We start from the raw sequence: 21,206 nt of genomic DNA, 5'->3' as shown, positions 1-21,206 counted from the left end.
GATGACAAACATGTTGTATGTATTCAAAACAACCATATCAATCAAGTGGAAAAATAATTTACGGTACCACTTCTTTGATTTCCTTGCACTGTCATTGAAAGATATCATCATGTCAGAGCGGTCGACTGCTCTGCTCCATATTCCTATTATATTCTATGACAGAGCTTGGTTTGTTTACAGTCTTTCCAAGCTTAGTCACAGGAATCATTTCATGCTTGTGGATTGTTGTTAGCATTGTTACATTACGGCGGTCACACCATTTTACACAAAGCATGTGTTTTTGGCTCCTAATTTCACAATCTCCCTTATTCATTTTTTTGGGTAAGCAAGGGAGACCTTTCCGGTTTTGTCTTACAGTTCCACAAGCTGCTGTTTCATTTTCAAGAAGCCAGTTGAACAAGCCGGGACTGCTGTACCAGTTATCAACGTACAACACATGGTTACGTGCTAAGTAGGGTTGCATTAGTGTTCTGATAACCTTTGCTGACACTCCGACGTCTTCGTTTTCATTCAACAAGTCAGTGGTCTTGCCAGTATAAACAATAAAGTCAAGGACGATGCCTGAACTGCTGTCACACAATACATAAAGTTTTTATTCCGAACCGCTTGCGTTTAGATGGAATGTACTGTTTGAAAACCCAGGCGACCCCTTCCATAGCATGAAGCTCTCATCGATGACCAGGTTCTTATTAGGAGAGTAGGCTTCAAAAAAATTTTCTCCGTAGGGTTTCGATAACCGTTCTGGATTTTGTATAATTTATCTCCCCCCGCCTCTAGTGGAATTGTCGTCAAGATGTAATACTCGAAGCAACAATAGGAATCTATCCTGACTGAACACCTGAGGGAATATGGGAGTGTTGAGGAGTGGATCTGTACTCCAGTAGAGTTTTAGTGAATTTTTTCTTGCAATGGGGCATTAGAAGCAAAATCGCAAAAAAACAAATACATCTCATCAGGGTTTGTTTCTGTCCAGCGTCTGAGTTTGGAGAATTCTTTTATTCCTGCCTCATTTTTCATTTGCTGCTGGGCATACTTATTAGTCTCAAAAGCAATGTGCGAAACTAAATCGTAATCGAACAGTTTATGAAATAAATCTATTTCCTTTTCAATATTATCCTCAAAGTCAACTTGTAGGCCAGAATTAGAATCATCAAATATAAAGTCTTTTGGTTCAAAACAGTCAACATGTTTCCATTTGCAAATTGGAACAAATATCAGACTCACTTACTGGTAACGCAGGTTCTTGTATCTCCACGTCAAGTCATTGTCGAAGTAAGAAGCAGCGAGGATATCTTCTGCGGTTTCATCTTGTTTCATCCCCACTATCACCAAACACATTTCTCATCGTCGGAGCCTAAAACGTCATTGTTATTGTCTGAGATTTGATCTCCTTCACTCCACTCGTATATCTCCCTTCTTATGTCGTCACTACGTAAGTTACGTTCTGGATCCATTTCACAACACAAAAGGAAACTGACTTGAGAACAATAAACTACACTATTTCATCATTGTAGAAGAAACTGCACAAAGTGAATGTTTACAGCGTAGTAACAGAATGCGACTGTAGAAGTTGTTAGCGCCAATTGCTGGTGACATTAGAAATCGCGGGGAATCCGTGTGCGGAGAAAACCTTTACAGCCGCCCTGTAAGTTGAAAGCAGCTGACAGTATTTACGCGGGAAACTGCGCTCAGTTATTTAAGGTTAGGAACAGTGGGGCGGATTTCTTCCATAGAGGAAAAACATAAGCGCTAGTACTTGTAATATAAGTCATAATTCATTGACGTTCTAGAACGTCCTTACTATTTTCACATGATTTTTAATATGACGTTCTGGAACGTCAATACTATTTTGTAACAAACACCTATACTCGTTAAAGAGTTAAATTATTGAAGTTGATGAAAACTCAATTCCTCAGTTTTGGTTAAATTTTTGTTATTTTGAGGACTGAAAGAAATGTACCACTTCTGAAGGTTTTGTTGATAACATTTTATCTGAAAAGCATCTGCTCCTTCAGAAGTGAAAAATCCAACTTACCAAAATTTTCAACTGAAGCTGGAGCTGTTTCAAAACTACATATCCTGACAGTTATCGCACTATATAGTGAGGTGGTAATTCTTTATGTGGATGGGAAATCCCTTCAAAAACCGATCTTTATATGATATGTTGCTTTATACTGAACTAGCTGTTCCCCACGACTTCGCACGTTTTTGTAAGCTTTGCCCGTGTATGCGCACTTCTGGTTCAAGTGAGTTACATTTCCAACGCCAATGTAGAGTTGCCTTTTTTCCACGATCAAGAAAATCTGTCAAAAGTGTATGTTTATAGACATTGTACACGTACATGTACTTATTTTAAAATAACACTCAAGCTTTAAGTTCAACCAGAAGTTTATTTTAAAGACAAATATACATCACAACTCTGCACCTTCAAATAGTGTTTAGCTATTTAATATATGTAACTGTCTTGTAATTGCAGTTTATAATGTATAGGCACTTTAAAAAATTGTATCTTTAGCAGCGCCGCCTGATGGCGAGTTACATCAATGGGCATGGCATATAAACCTTCTCCGTAGAAAAATGCATATACATAGAAATTTTCATAATGATCGGTCAAATAGTCATTATATAGTAATTGTCATTATATAAATTGTATTTTTTAAATAGATGATTTGTTAAAGTCTTCAATATATTAGTCTTTTATGTATATTTAAACATTGTATGTAAGAATAAGATTGACTAGAGTTTAAATTGATTAAGTTGTGCTCTTATCAACGTTAATGTATTTTTATTTTAAGGTTAATTTTAGTTAAATATAGTGAGAAACTTTCAATATACCGCAGTGATCTGCACATCAATTTCTTTTCAGAGAAAACCGGACTGTTATCAGACCTTTCCTTGTCTATTGTTTAGTTTTATCTAACCACGCAACTTGTTAATGTGGTTAGATTATATTCCTTAATAATCTTGTTTGTAAAGTCTATATTTTTTCGGAACAAATCTCATTATCTCATAGTTTCTGAGTCTATCGATGTCATAAATATTAATTGTTTCATAATAATACAAAAAAACAGATAGAGATGGTGAGTAAACTTTGAGAATATAGATAGTAAAATACATTGGCAATGAAACAAGGTACAACATTTAGTATTAAAAGCCAGTGTTAGCTCCTTCCCTGAACCTCAATTTACTCCACTTAATTTATAAGTAAATTTGATTAAAGTGGTAAAGTGGAGATTGTCTACTTCCTTATTCTGAAATTCACCACGCTGCAGGGCTGTGCCCTGTTTGTACAGGGTTTGATTCCTCTTCTTTGAGGTATAAAGTTGCATATTTTACTGCACCATGCCTTGTCCACAGTTTGGTAAATTTAACTCAACTCTTCAACAAATTTTCTATTATAAATCTTTTGCCTACCAACTACTAAAGATTCAACTCTAACGTGAAATTCAAGTAATTTCTCATTCCCGATTACAGGAAAAGGGGTCAAATAAGGTACAATTCTGAAGAATTTCCCCTCAGAAAGCAAGATAGTAATGTGATGATTTAAAAATCAAAGTGACAGATTCTTCCTTCTTTGGTTAAACAATATGTTGTGAGACACTTCCCTAAGAGCATAATTGGTCTCATTATTTATCTACAGCTCAGGAAGATGTAAGTATTATATAAACTACCAGTTTTAACTTAAAACATTGTAATGTGTTTCAACGACACTGTCATTCAAATAATGCACATAAAGTTAATTATTAAATAATATTAAATTTTACGTTACTTAATTGTTAACGTTTTAACGGTGTTAACGTTTCAATCAACGTTTTACGGTAATTGAATGTGTACAGAGTAACTAAGAGCATTACACTATTTGTGCGTACCGGGAGGAGAGGCCAGTCAGCAGCAGATAGGTAGCCTTGTTTGCCTTTCATCTCGATGTGGACATCAGCAGAAAACGGAAGGTCTGAAGTTATCTGCAGAGTCAACATATAGAACCCATCTTTGGTCACCTTGAACACTGGCGGCGACGATGTCAGCTGTTTGAAAAATAAGAACCAGTCAAAATTGAACCATTTAGTAATTTTAAAGAAATTAAAACCTGATTATAGTTAATTTTACTACGTAGGTGTGTGCGAAACAAAACACAACGTACACAAACTTATTATACTGTACCATCCGACACGAAGACAGTCGCTGTGCTATTTGGAAGCCAGTGTAAAGTTTATCCTATTAGTTTGGTACAATAATAATCAGTGATTTATGTTATAAGGCAAAGTGTGGATTGAGAAAAGTTTCCTTTTATACAAATGTATATAATTTAAAACTAACTTATCCTTCATGGCATTAGGCTGAGTGTTCTGGTCACTCATGGGGCTAGAAAAATTTCTCTTCTTTTTCAGGACTGGAAAAATGTCCTTTGCAATTACTCTCTGTCTGCAAGATATGACGAGGACGAAATGAGCTATAGACTAGAAATGTTGCATGCAACTTCAACTTAGCAATGGTTTTTCAGCGAAATAATAGACTATATAATGTATTACAGACTTCACATTTGCATATGTCTTCCTTTTCTGAAAGCAACATTCAGCAAATTGATGTCATTTGCATAAATACACAGATGCGTATAACAAGAGATTATGCAAGTAATATATCGTTGAATGTTACAAATGTAACTTAACAAATCAGTTATCATTTACGTACCGAACACTGTACATCCATTAATTCTGATAAAGACGTAAATATTGCATTATTTACATTAGAGTATATTTTTCTGGTCTGTTTTGAATCAAAGATATTGTTGCTTTCCTTCAAGATACCATTTAATAAAATTTAGCTCAGTTATCTTTAGCTCCAATATAGGGGATTGAGCAATATACAAATGAAATACTGTCAAATCATTTTATTACATTTTAAAACCCAGCTGAAGTGTTTTGTTTGTCTAAGAATTCAATTTTTTTCAGTTTAATTTACTAATACAGTTAAGTTCTACCCAGAATAAATCCATGTTTTTCAACAGCAAAAAAAGATTTTTTTCTAACGTAACCTGTCAGTCGTAAGAGAAAGAAATTTTCAAATATTTTTGCCAAAGATAGTTGTTCTGCAATTTGTTGACAATCATTGGATCTGGATCATTTTTTGAACATTTTATTTCAATTACAAATTTACCCAATAAATGAAAATAATTGTGTAAAGATTTTCATAAACACTTCCTTCATTTTATAAATGATCTTCAAAGGTATTTCATCGTTACCACTTACAGATAAGAGGTAGTATAGATTTTATTATATTAAAATGTTTTCCATTTAAAGGTTCAAAGTAGAAAACATTTGACAGTAACGTAGTTTTGTAACGTTTTTATAACCTTTTATTTTTCTGGGGGGGGGGGGGGTGGAGGGGAAAGTATGCTATGTTTATGTAATAAAACATATTATAAACAAATTTGTCTTTCTCAAGCTTACATTCACACTTTTAGTTTACATTAGTCTAGACACATAGGGAATATTAATTTTTATCTTTCATTTTGTACTTAATGATCAATCTATGTATATTTTTGAGGACAGATTATATAATTTATTATTTCAGAAATGTTTTTTAGTTAAACATTTTAACTCTTACGGCACAGAATTCAAAATTTGTATTCATGTTCAATGAAAGCAAGTAATGATATTTAATCTCAAAATCTTTATCCACAAGACACCACAATAAAAACTCCAACCCTCAAATAAATGTTTTATAGTTTAAATAATAAAATGCTATTTTGCAACCTTGAACTATAATTTTATCTCCATTATACTTATTCTCAGAGACCTGCGATTAAAACTTTTCAATTATTAATCAAAATGAGTTCTTAAAAGTACGTTGAATATATTGCTGGAAGATTGTAAAGCAATTGATGCTACTTACAATTTTATATACTAGACATAACTCTATTTTATTAGTAAAATAAAAAGTTGAGTTTTCTATAAAAATAATTTCAAATCTAACTTGGTGATGTTCAAAGGAATATTATTAACACTATAGGTTATGCACTTTGTGAGCTGGTGACAATGCCTGATAAATCATTATCTCTACTTTTGCTTTCACTTTTTCCACACATACACAGAGCTAACATGCTTTCTTTAGTAGTATCAGTGCAGCTGACGTCTGTAGGGAATGAGGTTAAATGCCTGTTAAAGGATGACATTTAAAATTATCTGCAAAAGAGGTCTACAGCCAGATAATATTAATATTACACTTTGATGCAACACATAAGTGACCTACTCCTCAATGCCTTCTAGATAATAGGAAGTAATTTATAAAAAACAAATGTAATGTAATGCTGAATGAAAAAATAAGTTTTGAAATTAGATAATGCTTTTTTTAACAAATAAGAAAGTCGACTTAGATATATAAAACTTTGGAGATTGGCAGAAGAATTGAACACATCAGCCAAAAATACAGGGAGGTATTTTTCAAAGCTGTACTGTTATAATTATAATTGTTATGTTCATACATAGAATAATATTTTTGTTTTGGTTTTCAGAATTATATTCTCTTTATTTTTATGTATTGTATAGGTGTTTATCAATTTTGACTTTATAATATTTTAACTGTGGACTCGTAAAGTAAAAGTGAACAATTATAAATATTTGCCTATGATTGAGGAAATTTTTTAAGTTTGTGTGGACTTGATCATTTTTTTGGGAGAAGCCGGTCCCCTTTTATGCCTTATTCTGCCAGTCCTCATGGCCCGGTGTGAGGATCTTTCTAACAGAATAAGGGGGAGAGTCGATACAGTACAAGATGGTACTGATAAAAAGTGCAAGGGGCACAGACAGGATTTGAACCTGCGCTATCTCTGACTCAGACTCAAAGTCCAACGTCTTAGACCGCTTTGCTATCGGCACTCCCAATATATGGATTGTTATGTTTCTTTTCTAATACTATAAAGCTATGAAATAACAAAATTTTGGTCCATCAGCTACATTTCTACATCATTTATACACATTTTTAAAAGTTTGCCTTTGTAGTACATTTATTATCAGAAATAACCAAAAACTACTCACTTTACACAACTTAACAAAAATCAATTATTTTCTTTCAATCTATACTCAATATTATGATTTTATATTTTCTTTTCATTTTACAAATAATAGTATTTATGGTTTCAAGTTGCCTTTGAAGGAATTAACTTCATTTTACATAACGGAAGCTTCAATTACTCAAGATGAATCTATTGACACAAAATATAAAGACAAATTGCAGCACTAGATAAAAACCAATAAGCAACTGACTTTATGTAAACAACTGTCAACTGGAACAATGAACAGGTTATACTACAATAAATCAGCTGGTTATACTACAATTATTCAGCTGGTTATACTACAATTAATCAGCTCGTTATACTACCATTAATAAGCTGGTTATACTACAATTAATCAGCTTGTTATACTACAATTAATAAGCTATCTGCCAGCCATAGTTTTTTATTAATTAATTACGTAATAGATCAAAATAAAACCAAAGTAATCTTACATTTAAGTACAGTGTTTAATTAATAACCCATAAATACCATATTTTATTTTAAAAACATTTTTTGATATTTGCTATCGGATCGGAAATTTGTCTTTTAGACATACAGCACGATTGTTCAATGTATCATCGGACATGGTTTACAAAGGGTGTTCAATCAGTATCCAATACAGACTACTCAAAATACAAATGTTTTCTGATTTACAAAAAGTAAATTATGTGAGAAAATTAAATGTTACCATTTTAACAGGAAAATGTTATGAATTGTTCAGCACTCTGTTTGGAACAAATAAGCAAATATAATTACAATTCGATCAATAAATGAATGACTAACGAATAACTAACAGTGTGAATGTTTTTTAGAGTTTGTCCTATATTCCTCTTCTTCTTGGAGCCCGCTTCTTCGGCTGGACTCAAAGGCATTCCATGTGGCCCTGCTCCCTCTGACAGCATCTCAGAAGGATGGGAGTCTGACGTTGAGGGGTCTGCTATTGTGAGCTCCTTCTACAATTTACATCAAGCAATTACCAACAATAGCAATACTGTTTACAAATTATGTATGAGCACAGATTTTTAAATTGGGTTGAGCACCGTCTGATGTTTTCAATGGTAATTTTCCCTGATCAGGTTTGATGTTAATTCTTTTTATAGTGACATTGGTCAACAACCTCTACATTTTCAACTTCTTTCGTTTAAAAATTACTCATTACGTGATACTGATATGAAGACCTTGGTGCCCAATTATTTTTAAATTGCTGAAATGTTTAAAAAATTTTAAAAATAAATGCTATGACTTTTATACATTAAAAAACAGCTTTTAACATCTGAAACTTCATGAGAAATACAACACTGAAGTTGAAAGTAAACTAAAATCTTTCAGATCGATAAGCCCGTAACCCTTTAAAGACCAATATTCTTGTGCGCTTAAATGTTAAGTCCAAGTGACAAAACGTTATATCTTCTAAAGTATATAGTACAATAGCACTGAGGTGCAATACAGTTCAACAAAACAAATAATGAAAAGGCACACAAATACGTGATTACTTATCTTAGACAATTGTTTGAGATTGCTATCAACTCAAATAAAATGAGTTTGTAAGGCAATAAAAGGAATTTTTAAGAGCAAAAACCCCTTACATACATACAACAAATAACACAATAAAGAGTAAAATTCTAACAAATAATATATAATAATTCACTTAACGATTCTATAGAGGACACACTTATATACTAATTAACAAACAAGGAAGGACTATACAGGGGTCCAAATCCATTAGATATAACAATAAATAAATCTAATTCAGGTACAAGAATTGACTAGATCTTACGAATTAAGGAGATAGTTTGCAAATATTTAAATAGCTTTTTAATATTTCCATCACCCTGGACTTGCCGTATACTGAGGAGTACATCACATGTTCTTGCGGAACAATAATAGAATCTGTACTGAGCTTGATTAATTATTCTTTGTATGTAAGTACAAGGGCTTTATTTAATCGAACATAGTATAAGCGCCATCAACATCAACATCAGAGCCATCGATAAGCGCACTCGCTTTGGGGCGGAGTTCAGGGCCTTGATGCTGGGGGCTCAGGGGGTATAGTGGTTGGCGGCTTTGGTGTGCGGTACTTAGGGCAATTGCATGCAAGTTGAATGAATGCGAGTGTGTGTCATGCGATATTATTATAAATTTGTATATAGTTACATTAATTATTGATGATTGTTTTGATTTTAAGATTCATTTAATATGTAATGTAAATAAATAGACCAAGTTTTAGTTATAAATGTATACATATATATGTTAGTTGAATTTTTATGAGGTTAAGTGGTAGAGAGGACTTTCTAGTCCTAACTTCGCCTCTAATAAAGTCATTTTTCATTTCATTTCATTTTATAATGTTCACAGAATACTATATTCAGACCAGTCAATACAATAACGGTTAAATTATTACAAATGTTGCGGATGAATTCTGTATGAAATATTCATGTACAGTACGTCATTACAATCTTCATTTTCAATATTCATACAAAATTACTTTAAAAAAAACCTAAACTAAATATTATATTTTTCAAACTTTATTTATTAAATTTATGTTTATTAAATTCAAAAGTTGTGTGGAATTGAGAGCACTTTATATTATTATATTTTAAGTATCCTGGTGGGTTCCAGAAAAAAAAGCACTGCATTTTTGGTAAGTCCACATATTTTGAGTGTTTTGGGGTTGTATTTGTAGTGCACTGAATTTTGACTGTCAGCATAGTTTTTATTTTTATATTTTGTGATAAAAAAAAGGAAACGTACGAGCTGAATATTATGAGTGCATTCGTGTTTTTCTGGAGGAACCGGCATCGTGTAGAAGGACGTGTTGCCAAGAGCTCTCTGGAGGTCATTGGGTGAAATACTTCTGCTCAGCTAAAAAAACACAAACATAACCTTAATTGTAGGTTAGTGTAAAAAACAATATTGGCACAATAAAGAGTATTTACACAAGTTTGCGCACACAAACATGAACATACCCCTTCAATTCATTTAGCTTAGCAAAGATTTCATTTATATACATATATTCACAACATTTTATTGTAATTTAAACTAGAGTATTATGAATTATAAAAATATTACAGAATTAATGCTGTTACATAGAGTTCGAAAATAAAACTTAACTCTTTTAACCCCGGCCATTAAATCAAGTGATGTGCCAGAAATCCCAAGCCATTTTCAGACAAAATGTAAGGGTTTTGTAAAAAAATTCATAACTCAGTTATTTATTAAGATATTTAGGTAATTCTTTTTTTGTTTTACTTCTTTATACATGTAGCTTACAGAAATATACAAATAAAATTATTATTTTGAAAGAAACCTTTTTTTAAATACATATACATATATAAAAAATAAATAAAAATGAAAACATTTTAAGTTTGATCATGGAAACCATATAGATAAAAAAATATTTGACACAAAAATACCCATTTACTTTATGATATATTTAATCCTTAATAAAAGGAAAAAAAATTATAGGCCTACCTTATTTACAAGTGGAGTAACATCAATTTTTGTAAAGCCGTGTACATTTTTCTTTTTGCCATTTCTGGGCAAGGCAATGTAACAAAACCTTTGAAATTCACAGTACTTAAAATAAACATAAAACCAAAGTTATTTCTGACAAAATAAATAAAAATGTTCATAATCTAAATTTTAAAAAAGTTTTAAAACAATATTTACATCACTAAAAAATGTTTTAGCACTTGTGTTCACCAAAACAATTGGGGTCACTAATCACATCCACACCATTTGCAACTAGGTTACTAATTAGTGTATTTTCACTTACGGGAGACTTTGAACAATGTCTTTTACTCATTTTGAAATCAAAAAAATAATAAACTAAACTTTAACTGCTGTACTTTGCACTGCTTTAACCTAAAACTGTGAAGAAAACGGAATATTCACAACCACGTGATATACAGCTGTCTGCAACAAGCGTGAGCAGTCAGTCGAGACAAACTGCAATTGCTCAGTCACAGACTGACAAAATACGAAGTCAAACCATTACAAACTAATATATTTCGATGCAAAATATCTTTGTGCACAAGTCTGTGAAATTTCAAAGCATTTGGTGAAATAGGTGGCCAGTAAAGTAATAAAAAGTGCACGTCCGCACTGTACGGACGTCGGGAGTTGACGCCATTTTTACAACGTCCGTATAGTACGGACGTCGGGGTTAAAAGGGTTAAGCCACATGGACTAAACAGATTTATTTTATTGATAGGCTAAATATCAATAGCGGTAAAATTATTGTAAAAAATGTAATTTTGGTTCAGAGTCGATAATATGTATAGTGTGTAGCAAAATTTCTCTATTGCAGATAAGTCAGTAAAGTGTCCTGCAGTACACCACTGCATTACTGTACAATGGTAATTGTTTTCTATAAAAAAATTTGCTACTTAGTATTATCCAAAGACCACTCTCTCCCTCTCTCCTACTTGTTATTATGCAATATAAGTAGGTTTAGATTAGGTTATCATAAATATTTTACTAGTAGTTAACCTTTATGAACGCTCACGTGATATGAGGGAAAAAAATTTCAGATAGATTTCTTGAAAGAAAATAGATATTTGATGACAGTGAGGACACCACAGTTGTAGTAGGTACTATTATAATATATATAATATTATATATATATATATATATAAGTTATATATATATATATATAAAATATAATATTATAATATGTTTAATATAATATTAAACATCAAAATACAAAGAATCAAAGTTTGCAACCTGTCACTTTAAAAAGACTTTATATAGTGTAAAAATTGGTGATGTCACTGCATTCAAAGTTATCTTCATAAAGTGTGAAATTCCGTAAAAAGCTCCACTTACCGCTTCATTGATATTGAGATAGTCTCTCCAACAGGTGACTTCAGTTAGAGACCAAGCAATCGACAGCATGGCTGGTTTTGAAATGTTTTGGCTCTCGCATGATACTGAAACAGTCACCATATGATGTATAAAAGGCAGTATGTGCGTTTTTTTATTAGAGACAACAGAGTATTATACAATACTCAAATTTAAATATGAAGGTTGCAGGAGTATTTCGGTTTTTTAAAGCAAAATTAAAGTAAGCAAATAGCCAATCAATTTTTTAATTTTAAAATATGGGCTAGTAGGTAACATAAGTAAACTTATGAATGAATTTGTGTTGTTCTGGTAAAATACAATTAAAATAACACATCTAAAACTTACTTTGGATGCGTATTTCTGATTCTTTGAATAGACTTTTGACAACTGCCACCTCATCATTTTGCTGAAACATTCAAATATATATAATTATGAACATCCATCATATTTTAACATTAGAATACTTGTATACAGCTAAACATGAAAATAGTGTAGCCTTAATAGAATACATGGAAGTTTTGTAAGAATACACAGAGTTTAAATACTATTTTTTAATACATGGTAGGACTTAGCAGTATAAAGATGTAGATAAAGCAAACAGTACAAATACTAAAAATATGGAATCAGAAATATATTGCCACATGCCATTACAAATTCTGGTAGATAATTTACGGTAAATATGTGACTCTTCAATAATTAATTTCACACTAACTCAAATGGTAAAATATAAGGAAAAAGAGCATTAATAGGAGAAACTATAAATGATAGGGAAAATGTTGATTTTCACATCATTGATAGCATTTAATTCTTCCAATTCCAGTTTTTAATCACACATATAGCATAAGTGATTTCCTATTGCTGACAACATTAGACTGAGATAGAACACTTTAAAGATCACTATTGTTATTAAAATGTAATAGAAAACTAAGCATTGAAAGTCTTAAGAACTAAATTCTTGAAAAGAACTCACTTAATCATCAAACAGGCTGAGACTAATACCTCCGTTCATCAATGAACTGATGGTGGTGAATGAAAACACTATTTAGGATAGTAACTTACCAGAGCAATAACAAATCAAATCATAATTCTAGGGAGTCTGATCACAAATATCTCTGAGACCAAACACTATCGTAAACTCACCGAACCACAATTTTGTAGGTAAGGAAACTTAATAACCTAAATGTTCATCTAATTTTTCTTATTTAACACATTGCACGTGGTGCGGTCACCGATGACCGCCACAGTAACACAATGTTAAGTTTAGTTATACTGTTGTTTACTTTTACTATTTTCATGTATTAACCTATACGTAATTATGAATGAAATTTGTACATGCCATTAGGAAAATAAAATTTAATTTACTATACTACTAATGTTACAGAAAATACGGAAAAAAAACCCTGACTAAACGTGATTCCTTGATAACTTTTTATATTTATAACAAGTACATATGTATTTAACTACTTATCGTCTAATATTAGATAGGGGCAGAGTGGCTAACTTCATGCAACGTCAATTCTTTTTGGGAGGTAGAGAACAAGAACTGATCGTCATAATGACATGTAATTTTCACAGTAAGTCAATGAAAGTCAGTTTTTTCTAATAATCTAGTTTTTTTCAGGTCTCCAGTAGTGTCAAAAATTGTCTCATTAGTAACAAAAATTAAATCCTGCAGATACTTTTTTAAATATTCCTAGGATTTCATAAATATGTTTTAGACAATAAATATAAAATATTTGCAGTAAACATCTACATTTCAAATGTGTCAAAATAATATCACATAAAAACATTTTAAATATTCTAAAATTTGTCCAAATGTCCCATCCGTAACAATGGAATGGGTATTTTGGGAGATAGAAAACAAGAACTGATCGTCGTAATGATATTTAGTTTTTACAGTAGGCCTAAGCCAAATAAAGTCTGTTCTCTTTAATAATGTAGTTTTTATTGGTCTCCGATAAAAAAAAATCTTGCCTTACTTATTTTGCTACTTCTTACATGTCTAATAGCTGGTGATACAAATAACGTCTTTATCACCATTGTAGTTACGGGTATTACTCAAATACCACACAATGATTTGACTTTCTTTGAATTAATTTGAAACAATATTGCTATAATAGATTCAAAACTGCTAAGCTAGTAATAATTAGAATTTTTTTGTATTTGATAGGTTGGGTAATTCTAATTGATAATTTGGGTCACTGATTCAATTGTTGTGCTGGCCGCTTATTAGACTATACTACAGCTGCTGAAAAACAAGCATGGAAAGTTGATCTGCAATCCAAGCTTATAAGCAAAAAGCACATGAAGTTCGCGAAAAAAGGTTTTTCATACCGCCACATTGACAACATAACCAACTTAATTGTGCTGTAATTGTTCAATGTGCACCATGAAAACTCTGTTCACATGTGTTATCTAGATACAATAATTAATATAAAATAAAATTTTCGTATCTTTGTCACGTGGATAATATTTATGGGATAGGCTCAACAATATACAATGCCTGTCTATTCTCAGAGTAGGCTACTACTGCTATTGATACCGATTTCAAATTGAAATTTACATTCAATCTATGTAAGATTTAAGTGTAAAATACTACGAGCAAGATATTAATAATAAATTGCCTACCTTGTCTAATTGAAAATCCCATTTTCCTTGATCGGGATAAGCAAAAGAATCGCATAGAACAACATTGATTACAAAAATTAAAAAACTATAAACTGTAAATTCATTCAACGTCGTGGTCATTTTGGCGACCAGAAATACAGGTTAAAGAGTTGTAAATGTATAATTTTCTATTGGAAGAAAATGCACTCTGCTCATTATTATCACAGGACGTAACTTATTTTTCTAAGATGAGTGAATCAGTCCTTATTACGAACATACCGACAACAGTGACAACAGACAGACAGCGCAGAGCCAGAGTTGCACTGTCAAACACCAGCTGTTTGAAGCCAAATCAGGAGTTACGAAATTATAACACAGTCATTTGAAAGAAAGCTAATATTACAAAGAGTATAAAATATGTCAAAATACACTATACAAAATATTATTATATCAACTGGTTGTTTAACAAAAAATTGTTAATGTTATCAAACGACTTTTACATGAATATAACAGGAATATTTGGATAATTTCCATAGTTATGCGTTATAAAAACAGAAACATTATGTCTCGAGTTCTACAATCTGATATCTTCCTGGAGTGAATATCAAAGCAAACACATAAATGCAATCTAGGTGAAAGTATTATACCAAAACATTTTTATATGCATCAATATAAACATGTGTGTCAACTTCATGTACACTGTATCTAAGACATGCACTTAACCAGGGCCGCCGTGAGTTATATAAATTTAAATTTAAAGTTATAAATTTATAAAATTGCACGTTTTTTAGATTACCTGAATAAGATATTGAGATATATGTGCTTGGTTTATAACATAAATAATATCCTTAAAAAACGAAAAATCACAGGTTTTAATATTAATATTCTTCTTAGTTTTTTAGTTACTTCTTCTCATTTTCATATTATACTTTTAAATGAATTTTTCTACTTGTCAGGGAAGAGGGATGTTTAAGAATACAAAACAAACAACTTGTGTACGCTTGGTCTCTCTTGTATCTACAGAAAAACTTATGTAGTGCTCCATTATATTTATAGAATCCTCGAAAGAAAAGCCTGGAACTAAATTCTGAAAAGAATTACAATAAACAAGGGTAAATTTAAGAGCAAACGATTTTCACCGATAATTCTAGAATATTACCTCCTTAATGGTTTTCTTTTTGTACCTTAACCTATGTTTGTTTTGCTGGTTTCTACAGATACAGGTTTGTAGAGTTTATATATATATATATATATATATATATATATATATATATATATATATATATATATTATATATATATATATACAGGGTGATTCATGAAGTTCTCCCCCCACTTCTACAGCACATTGTACTAGTAAAAATAATGAAAAAATGTTATATAAACATAGGTCCGAAAAGGCTTCGTTAGCGAGTTACAGCTAGCGAAAGATTTCGCCAGAATTCCTGGGTAAAGAGTAAAATAAAGCCATACTGAACTTTTGGAAAGCTTAATTAAGTAAGAAATATCGTGGATTCTTATGTATTTTTACCTGATAAAGCTAATAAAATAGGTTTCAGAACTGTACCTGTAGTAGTTTTTGAGGGATTCAGGGTTAAATGCAAAAAACTGGGGCACGAAACAATGTTTTTTTAAGTTTGATGTACAATAACTTTGTTTAAAATTGGTAATAAATACATAAAATCAACAAACATTAATTGTAGAGAATTTAATTTTGAGAAAATTGATATAATCAAAGTCTAAAATAGAACAGAAATAAGTACCAAAAAATCGATTTTATTCAGTATAATACATTACTAGTTTTAAGCAAAATTAATCAGGTTGGGCCAACCGTACGCACCTTTTTATAATAGATGTTCGAAAATGAGGCCATCATTATCAATACATTTTGCAGCACGTTTGTGTATTGCTTTTGTTGCGTTTCTTAATTTTTCAGGATTTCCCTGTATCTGCACAGCCGAATCCATAATACGGGCAATTAATTCATCACGAGAATTCACTTTTGTCTTGTATACAATGTCTTTCATCCATCCCCAGATGCAATAATCCAATGGAGATAGATCTGGTGATCTTGGTGGCCAAGGGTGAGGCCCTCCACGACCAATCCAGTGTCCAGGAAATTGATGATTTAAGTAAGCAGAAACGGCACGTGAAAAGTGGGGAGGTGCTCCGTCATGCTGGAAGTACAAATTTTGTCTGAGATGTAAAGTAACATTCTCTAACAGCTGCGGCAACTCTTCTTGAAGGAAATGCAAATAGAACTCAGCATTTAGGCGTCCAGGTAATATGAAAGGTCCAATCAGCCGATTGTGCAAAAGGCCACACCAGACATTGACGCTAAATCGGTGTTGAAAGTTCTGTTCCACTACCTCATGTGGATTTTCTTCTGCCCATGAGTGTTCATTGTGCAAGTTATTGACACCATCCCGAGTGAATTGTGCCTCATCCGTAAACAAAATACGCTTGTAGAGTTGATTATTAATATTCAAAAAGTTGCAAAACTCCAAGCGAAGCGGACCATCCCCTAGCTGTAGATGTTGAACCTTTTGTTTATGAAACGGATAAAATTTGTTTCGATTAAGTGACCTCCACGCCGTTGACTGCGAAACTCCTATCCGCCTAGAAATACGTCGTGTACTTACACCTGGACTACGATGAACAGCATTAATAACAATATCATCATCAAGTTGGACAGCTCGTTCATAATTGGTTCTAGTACTTGGTAGTGATCCTGTTTCCCGAAGAGTACGACAAGTTCCTGAAATTGTTTTGGTATCTGGAATGCTCCTATTAGGGTAACGTAGTTCATATTCTTCTACAGCAGCTCTAGCATTACCATTACAGTAACCCAAAATAAAAACCATATCAGCATATTACTCTGATGTAAATAAGTAAGGCATGTTTTCGCTGAATAAACAATCGAATTATAACTCACAGAAAAATTGCATTTAATAACACGATTCACAGAACCCGATCTCCTGCTGTAGCTTGCAAAACACCACTAATACACAGTTTTAACGTAACAGTACAGAATACCATTGTTGATCAGCTGTTATTCGTGCGTTACCAACTTAGAAATTAATAAAACAAAAAACTGCATTTCGATGATTAGTAAACAATAATGGGAAAATGTTTGCTTCATTTATTTTCGAAAATTTGATGTAAATTTTTATTAAAAAAAATACAACGTAATAAAACATGATATTTTTATTTACAAATAAATTTATTTAACAGTTAATCTTGTTTTTCTCAATTTATCTCATCATTAAGAAACAAACATTTTGTTTTTGTTTTATTTTAACTAAATACCATACGGTATTTCTTTACAGCTAGTAATGTATTATACTGAATAAAATCGATTTTTTGGTACTTATTTCTGTTTTATTTTAGACTTTGATTATATCAATTTTTTCAGAATTAAATTCTCTACAATTAATGTTTGTTGATTTTATGTATTTATTACGAATTTAACAAAGTTATTGTACATCAAACTTAAAAAAAAACATTGTTTCGTGCCCCAGTTTTTTTGCATTTAACCCTGAATCCCTCAAAAACTACTACATGTACAGTTCTGAAACCTATTTTATTAGCTCTATCAGGTAAAAAATACATAAGAATCCACGATATTTCTTACTTAATTAAGCTTTCCAAAAGTTCAGTATGGCTTTATTTTACTCTTTACCCAGGAATTCTGGCGAGATCTTTCGCTAGCTGTAACTCGCTAACGAAGCGTTTTCGGACCTATGTTTATATAACATTTTTTCATTATTTTTACTAGTACAATGTGCTGTAGAAGTGGGGGGAGAACTTCATGAATCACCCTGTATATATATATATATATATATATATATATATATATATATTATATATATATATATATATATACACACACATATATACTTGTTTATGAATAAACAGTGTTATATTTGTAGTGTCATTTATCAATTTTTTTATATATGAATCGCTAAGTCATTTTCACTATCTGTGTTCGTTCCATTATCATGCAAAGGAAACCATTCTTTTATTTAAACGTCATATATTTTCATGGTACAATAAATACAACAAATAAAACCATAAAATACTACAAGACGTTTGACATACAACAAGCAGTAGATGTATGCACTTGTGGCCACAGTGAACTCATTAAGGGGCAAATAGTCATTACTGAAGACCAAGAAAGTGCTGACATCTAGTAGAAAACACCAGACTACTGAACGATGCGCGGTTGTCAAGGAATACTATTCTTGCGCAATATTACCGCAGACAACAGAATACAACAGTAAGAATATAACGATGCGTAATATTACGTCATAGAACACTAATGAAATCGCTATGAACGTAATACTACATCAAAAACCGTTAAGGGGTTAATGAAAAAATACTGTCAGTGTTGAGAATAATATTAAAGCAAGATTGTTTACAACTTTATCATCTACAAAATAAGAAAATTAACAACTTTTAGATGGAGTTTTAAATGCGATTACCTAATAGCTTATAAACATTTGAGATGTGGAAATATGAAGATAAAAGGCATTGAAGTGTAAACAACTGCTACTAAAACTAATTTGTAAGTTTGCAGTGGCATGCAGTGTGTAAAATATTAGGGGATTCAGCAGTGTTGCTTAATAAATAATTACAATGACAATTTTGAGAATATTTCCAATATGAAACATGCCATCCTTATGGTTATATGTTATGAAAATAGAACACTAAGTTTCAAGAATTGGAATCTATCCTCTTCATCAGGGTTCAAAAACTGAAGGCGTAAGGTTAAGCATGCACAACAAAAATGTAGTAAGTACATGGTAATGAACACACTGAAATGAATAACAACCCAAAACCTTGTACATAAAAGAACTCAAGCGCACATTTAAAAGTCCAAGGTGCCTGAAGCAAGCACCATCCAGGTCATGCACAGAAAACAAATGCACTAAATACCTGAATACCACAACTGTGACATAATACGTCTGTAAATTACCAGTAATGGTGAAAGCTTACTAGGTGTTCAATTTGTTTGGTGCCTGCATGTTTTTGGCACCTAATTAAGAGGATATATGCATACCCTCAAAATATGTTGTTCTATTTTTGTATCACATAATAACGGCAAATTTACAAAATCCTATTAGGTTTTAGTCTCTTACTGACCTGATTCAGATCACACAGAAGTGTAACCTCCTAAGGACAAAAAATTCTTAGAAAACATGAATTTTGTTTTAAATATAAGAAAAGAAATATAAAACCAGCCATTTTCTTAACTGTAATTATTATTTGTATTATATAGTAAACTAATTCATAATGTTTTTCTTTGTTTAAAGGTCATTATTGACAAAGGCTGATCCAGAAGTCTCTGATTTTATAATGATGTAAAGGTTTGTTTTGACCTTTTTCGTCACTGACTTTGGATCTCTTCAGACAAACATGACTCCAGATTCCAAAAGTAAAGTCTGAGACAGAGTCAGATACCAGACGCTGCACAAAAACAAAAGTGAACTAGAGCTAAATTCAACATTCAAATTAAAACATAAGTTTCAGCATCCAAAAAATTAAACAGTTGAAACACTGGGACATTAAAGTCAAAGTTGGCTACGCAATCAAAAACTCACCTGAAACTCAACACCAAGTCAGGAGGAGCATAAACAAAAATTATTACACAACAGAGATTTATTGCTAAAATACATGATCTAGTCACTAGCAGGCAAGTTGAGACTGAGCTGAAATTACTTCTTGACGGTCTGGCAAAGAAGGCACTGGTAAGAGAGGATGGTGTGGATTGAGAGACAGGAAGGGACAGACAGTTGTTTCTAGCCATAGTTTATTCCTCTCTCTTTTTCGGGAACTGAAGATCATTGTGCGCATCTAAAAAAAACTAGTTAAATAAGTTTTAAATAATTCTTTAATTTTTTATTTTTTCGATTTTGTAGTTAATTCTTATTTTATAACTGGTAGTAGAAATGGCTTGACTTCAACAGAATATTGACTTAATGGTTGATTAGCTAGTTTAATGTATGAAACTTAAATACGCATGAAAATAAAGTTTCAAGCTACAGTATATTTACAACATTCAGTGTATTATGATTTATCTGTAGCTAAAAAGTTTTCAAAAGGGAAAATAAATACTATGTTGTAAACAATATTAGTCTGATTTTAATATTAAAATTAACTTTTCACAATTCTTACTAGCTGATAATTTTAACACCCACACACACTAGACATAACAAATTTGCTACCAAAGGTTACAGCGGGGTTTCACTTGTGTTAAACATTGAGACCTTGGTAGGCAAAGAATTAAACTTTGAGTAAACCCCACAAAACGCAACCCTTTATGAATGAATGGAAAAGGGATTTGTAAGTGTGATGTAGATGGGGTGAATGGCAAGTGAAGTCAATTGATCGACCCATTTAAATACACACTTTGTTTGAATGAAACAATCAGTAAAAAAATCCAATATTTTTATTTGTATTTTACGAGCAATAAGTACCAAGTTGTTATTTTTAACTATCAGTAATGGAAAAACAAAACTTCACTTAGCAGTAACTATTATAACTAGTACTAGTTACTACTAAGTTAATTTTTATGAAGATAATATTCAGTAAGTAATTATCATTTAATTTTAAAAATTATTGTGTTATCAGGGCTACTTATAACATTTTGTATAGAATTAAAATGTTTGTCTTAAACCAAATCAGTTTAACATTGGTTTATA

The 21,206-nt window shown here is 31.6% G+C and overlaps 1 protein-coding gene across 1 annotated transcript in view; it reads right to left on the bottom strand.

Annotated features, from left to right (window-relative positions):
• LOC124373046 (transmembrane protein 87A-like) overlaps positions 1 to 14,819 on the bottom strand; it is a gene marked incomplete at its 3' end in the record, with an annotated part of 32,154 nt that extends 17,335 nt beyond the window's left edge. The window contains 6 exon segments of the mRNA XM_046831451.1: positions 3,870 to 4,025; positions 7,846 to 8,004; positions 9,803 to 9,913; positions 11,879 to 11,982; positions 12,242 to 12,302; positions 14,525 to 14,819. Coding sequence (XP_046687407.1) covers positions 3,870 to 4,025; positions 7,846 to 8,004; positions 9,803 to 9,913; positions 11,879 to 11,982; positions 12,242 to 12,302; positions 14,525 to 14,644 — 711 coding nt within the window.
• Between the last annotated feature and the right edge of the window lie 6,387 nt (positions 14,820 to 21,206).

This window comes from Homalodisca vitripennis, unplaced genomic scaffold, assembly GCF_021130785.1.
Source record: "Homalodisca vitripennis isolate AUS2020 unplaced genomic scaffold, UT_GWSS_2.1 ScUCBcl_4708;HRSCAF=11055, whole genome shotgun sequence".
NCBI lineage: Eukaryota > Metazoa > Arthropoda > Insecta > Hemiptera > Cicadellidae > Homalodisca > Homalodisca vitripennis.
The sequence above is the reverse complement of the archived record's forward strand: the minus strand, read 5'-3'. Positions and strand labels throughout refer to the sequence as shown.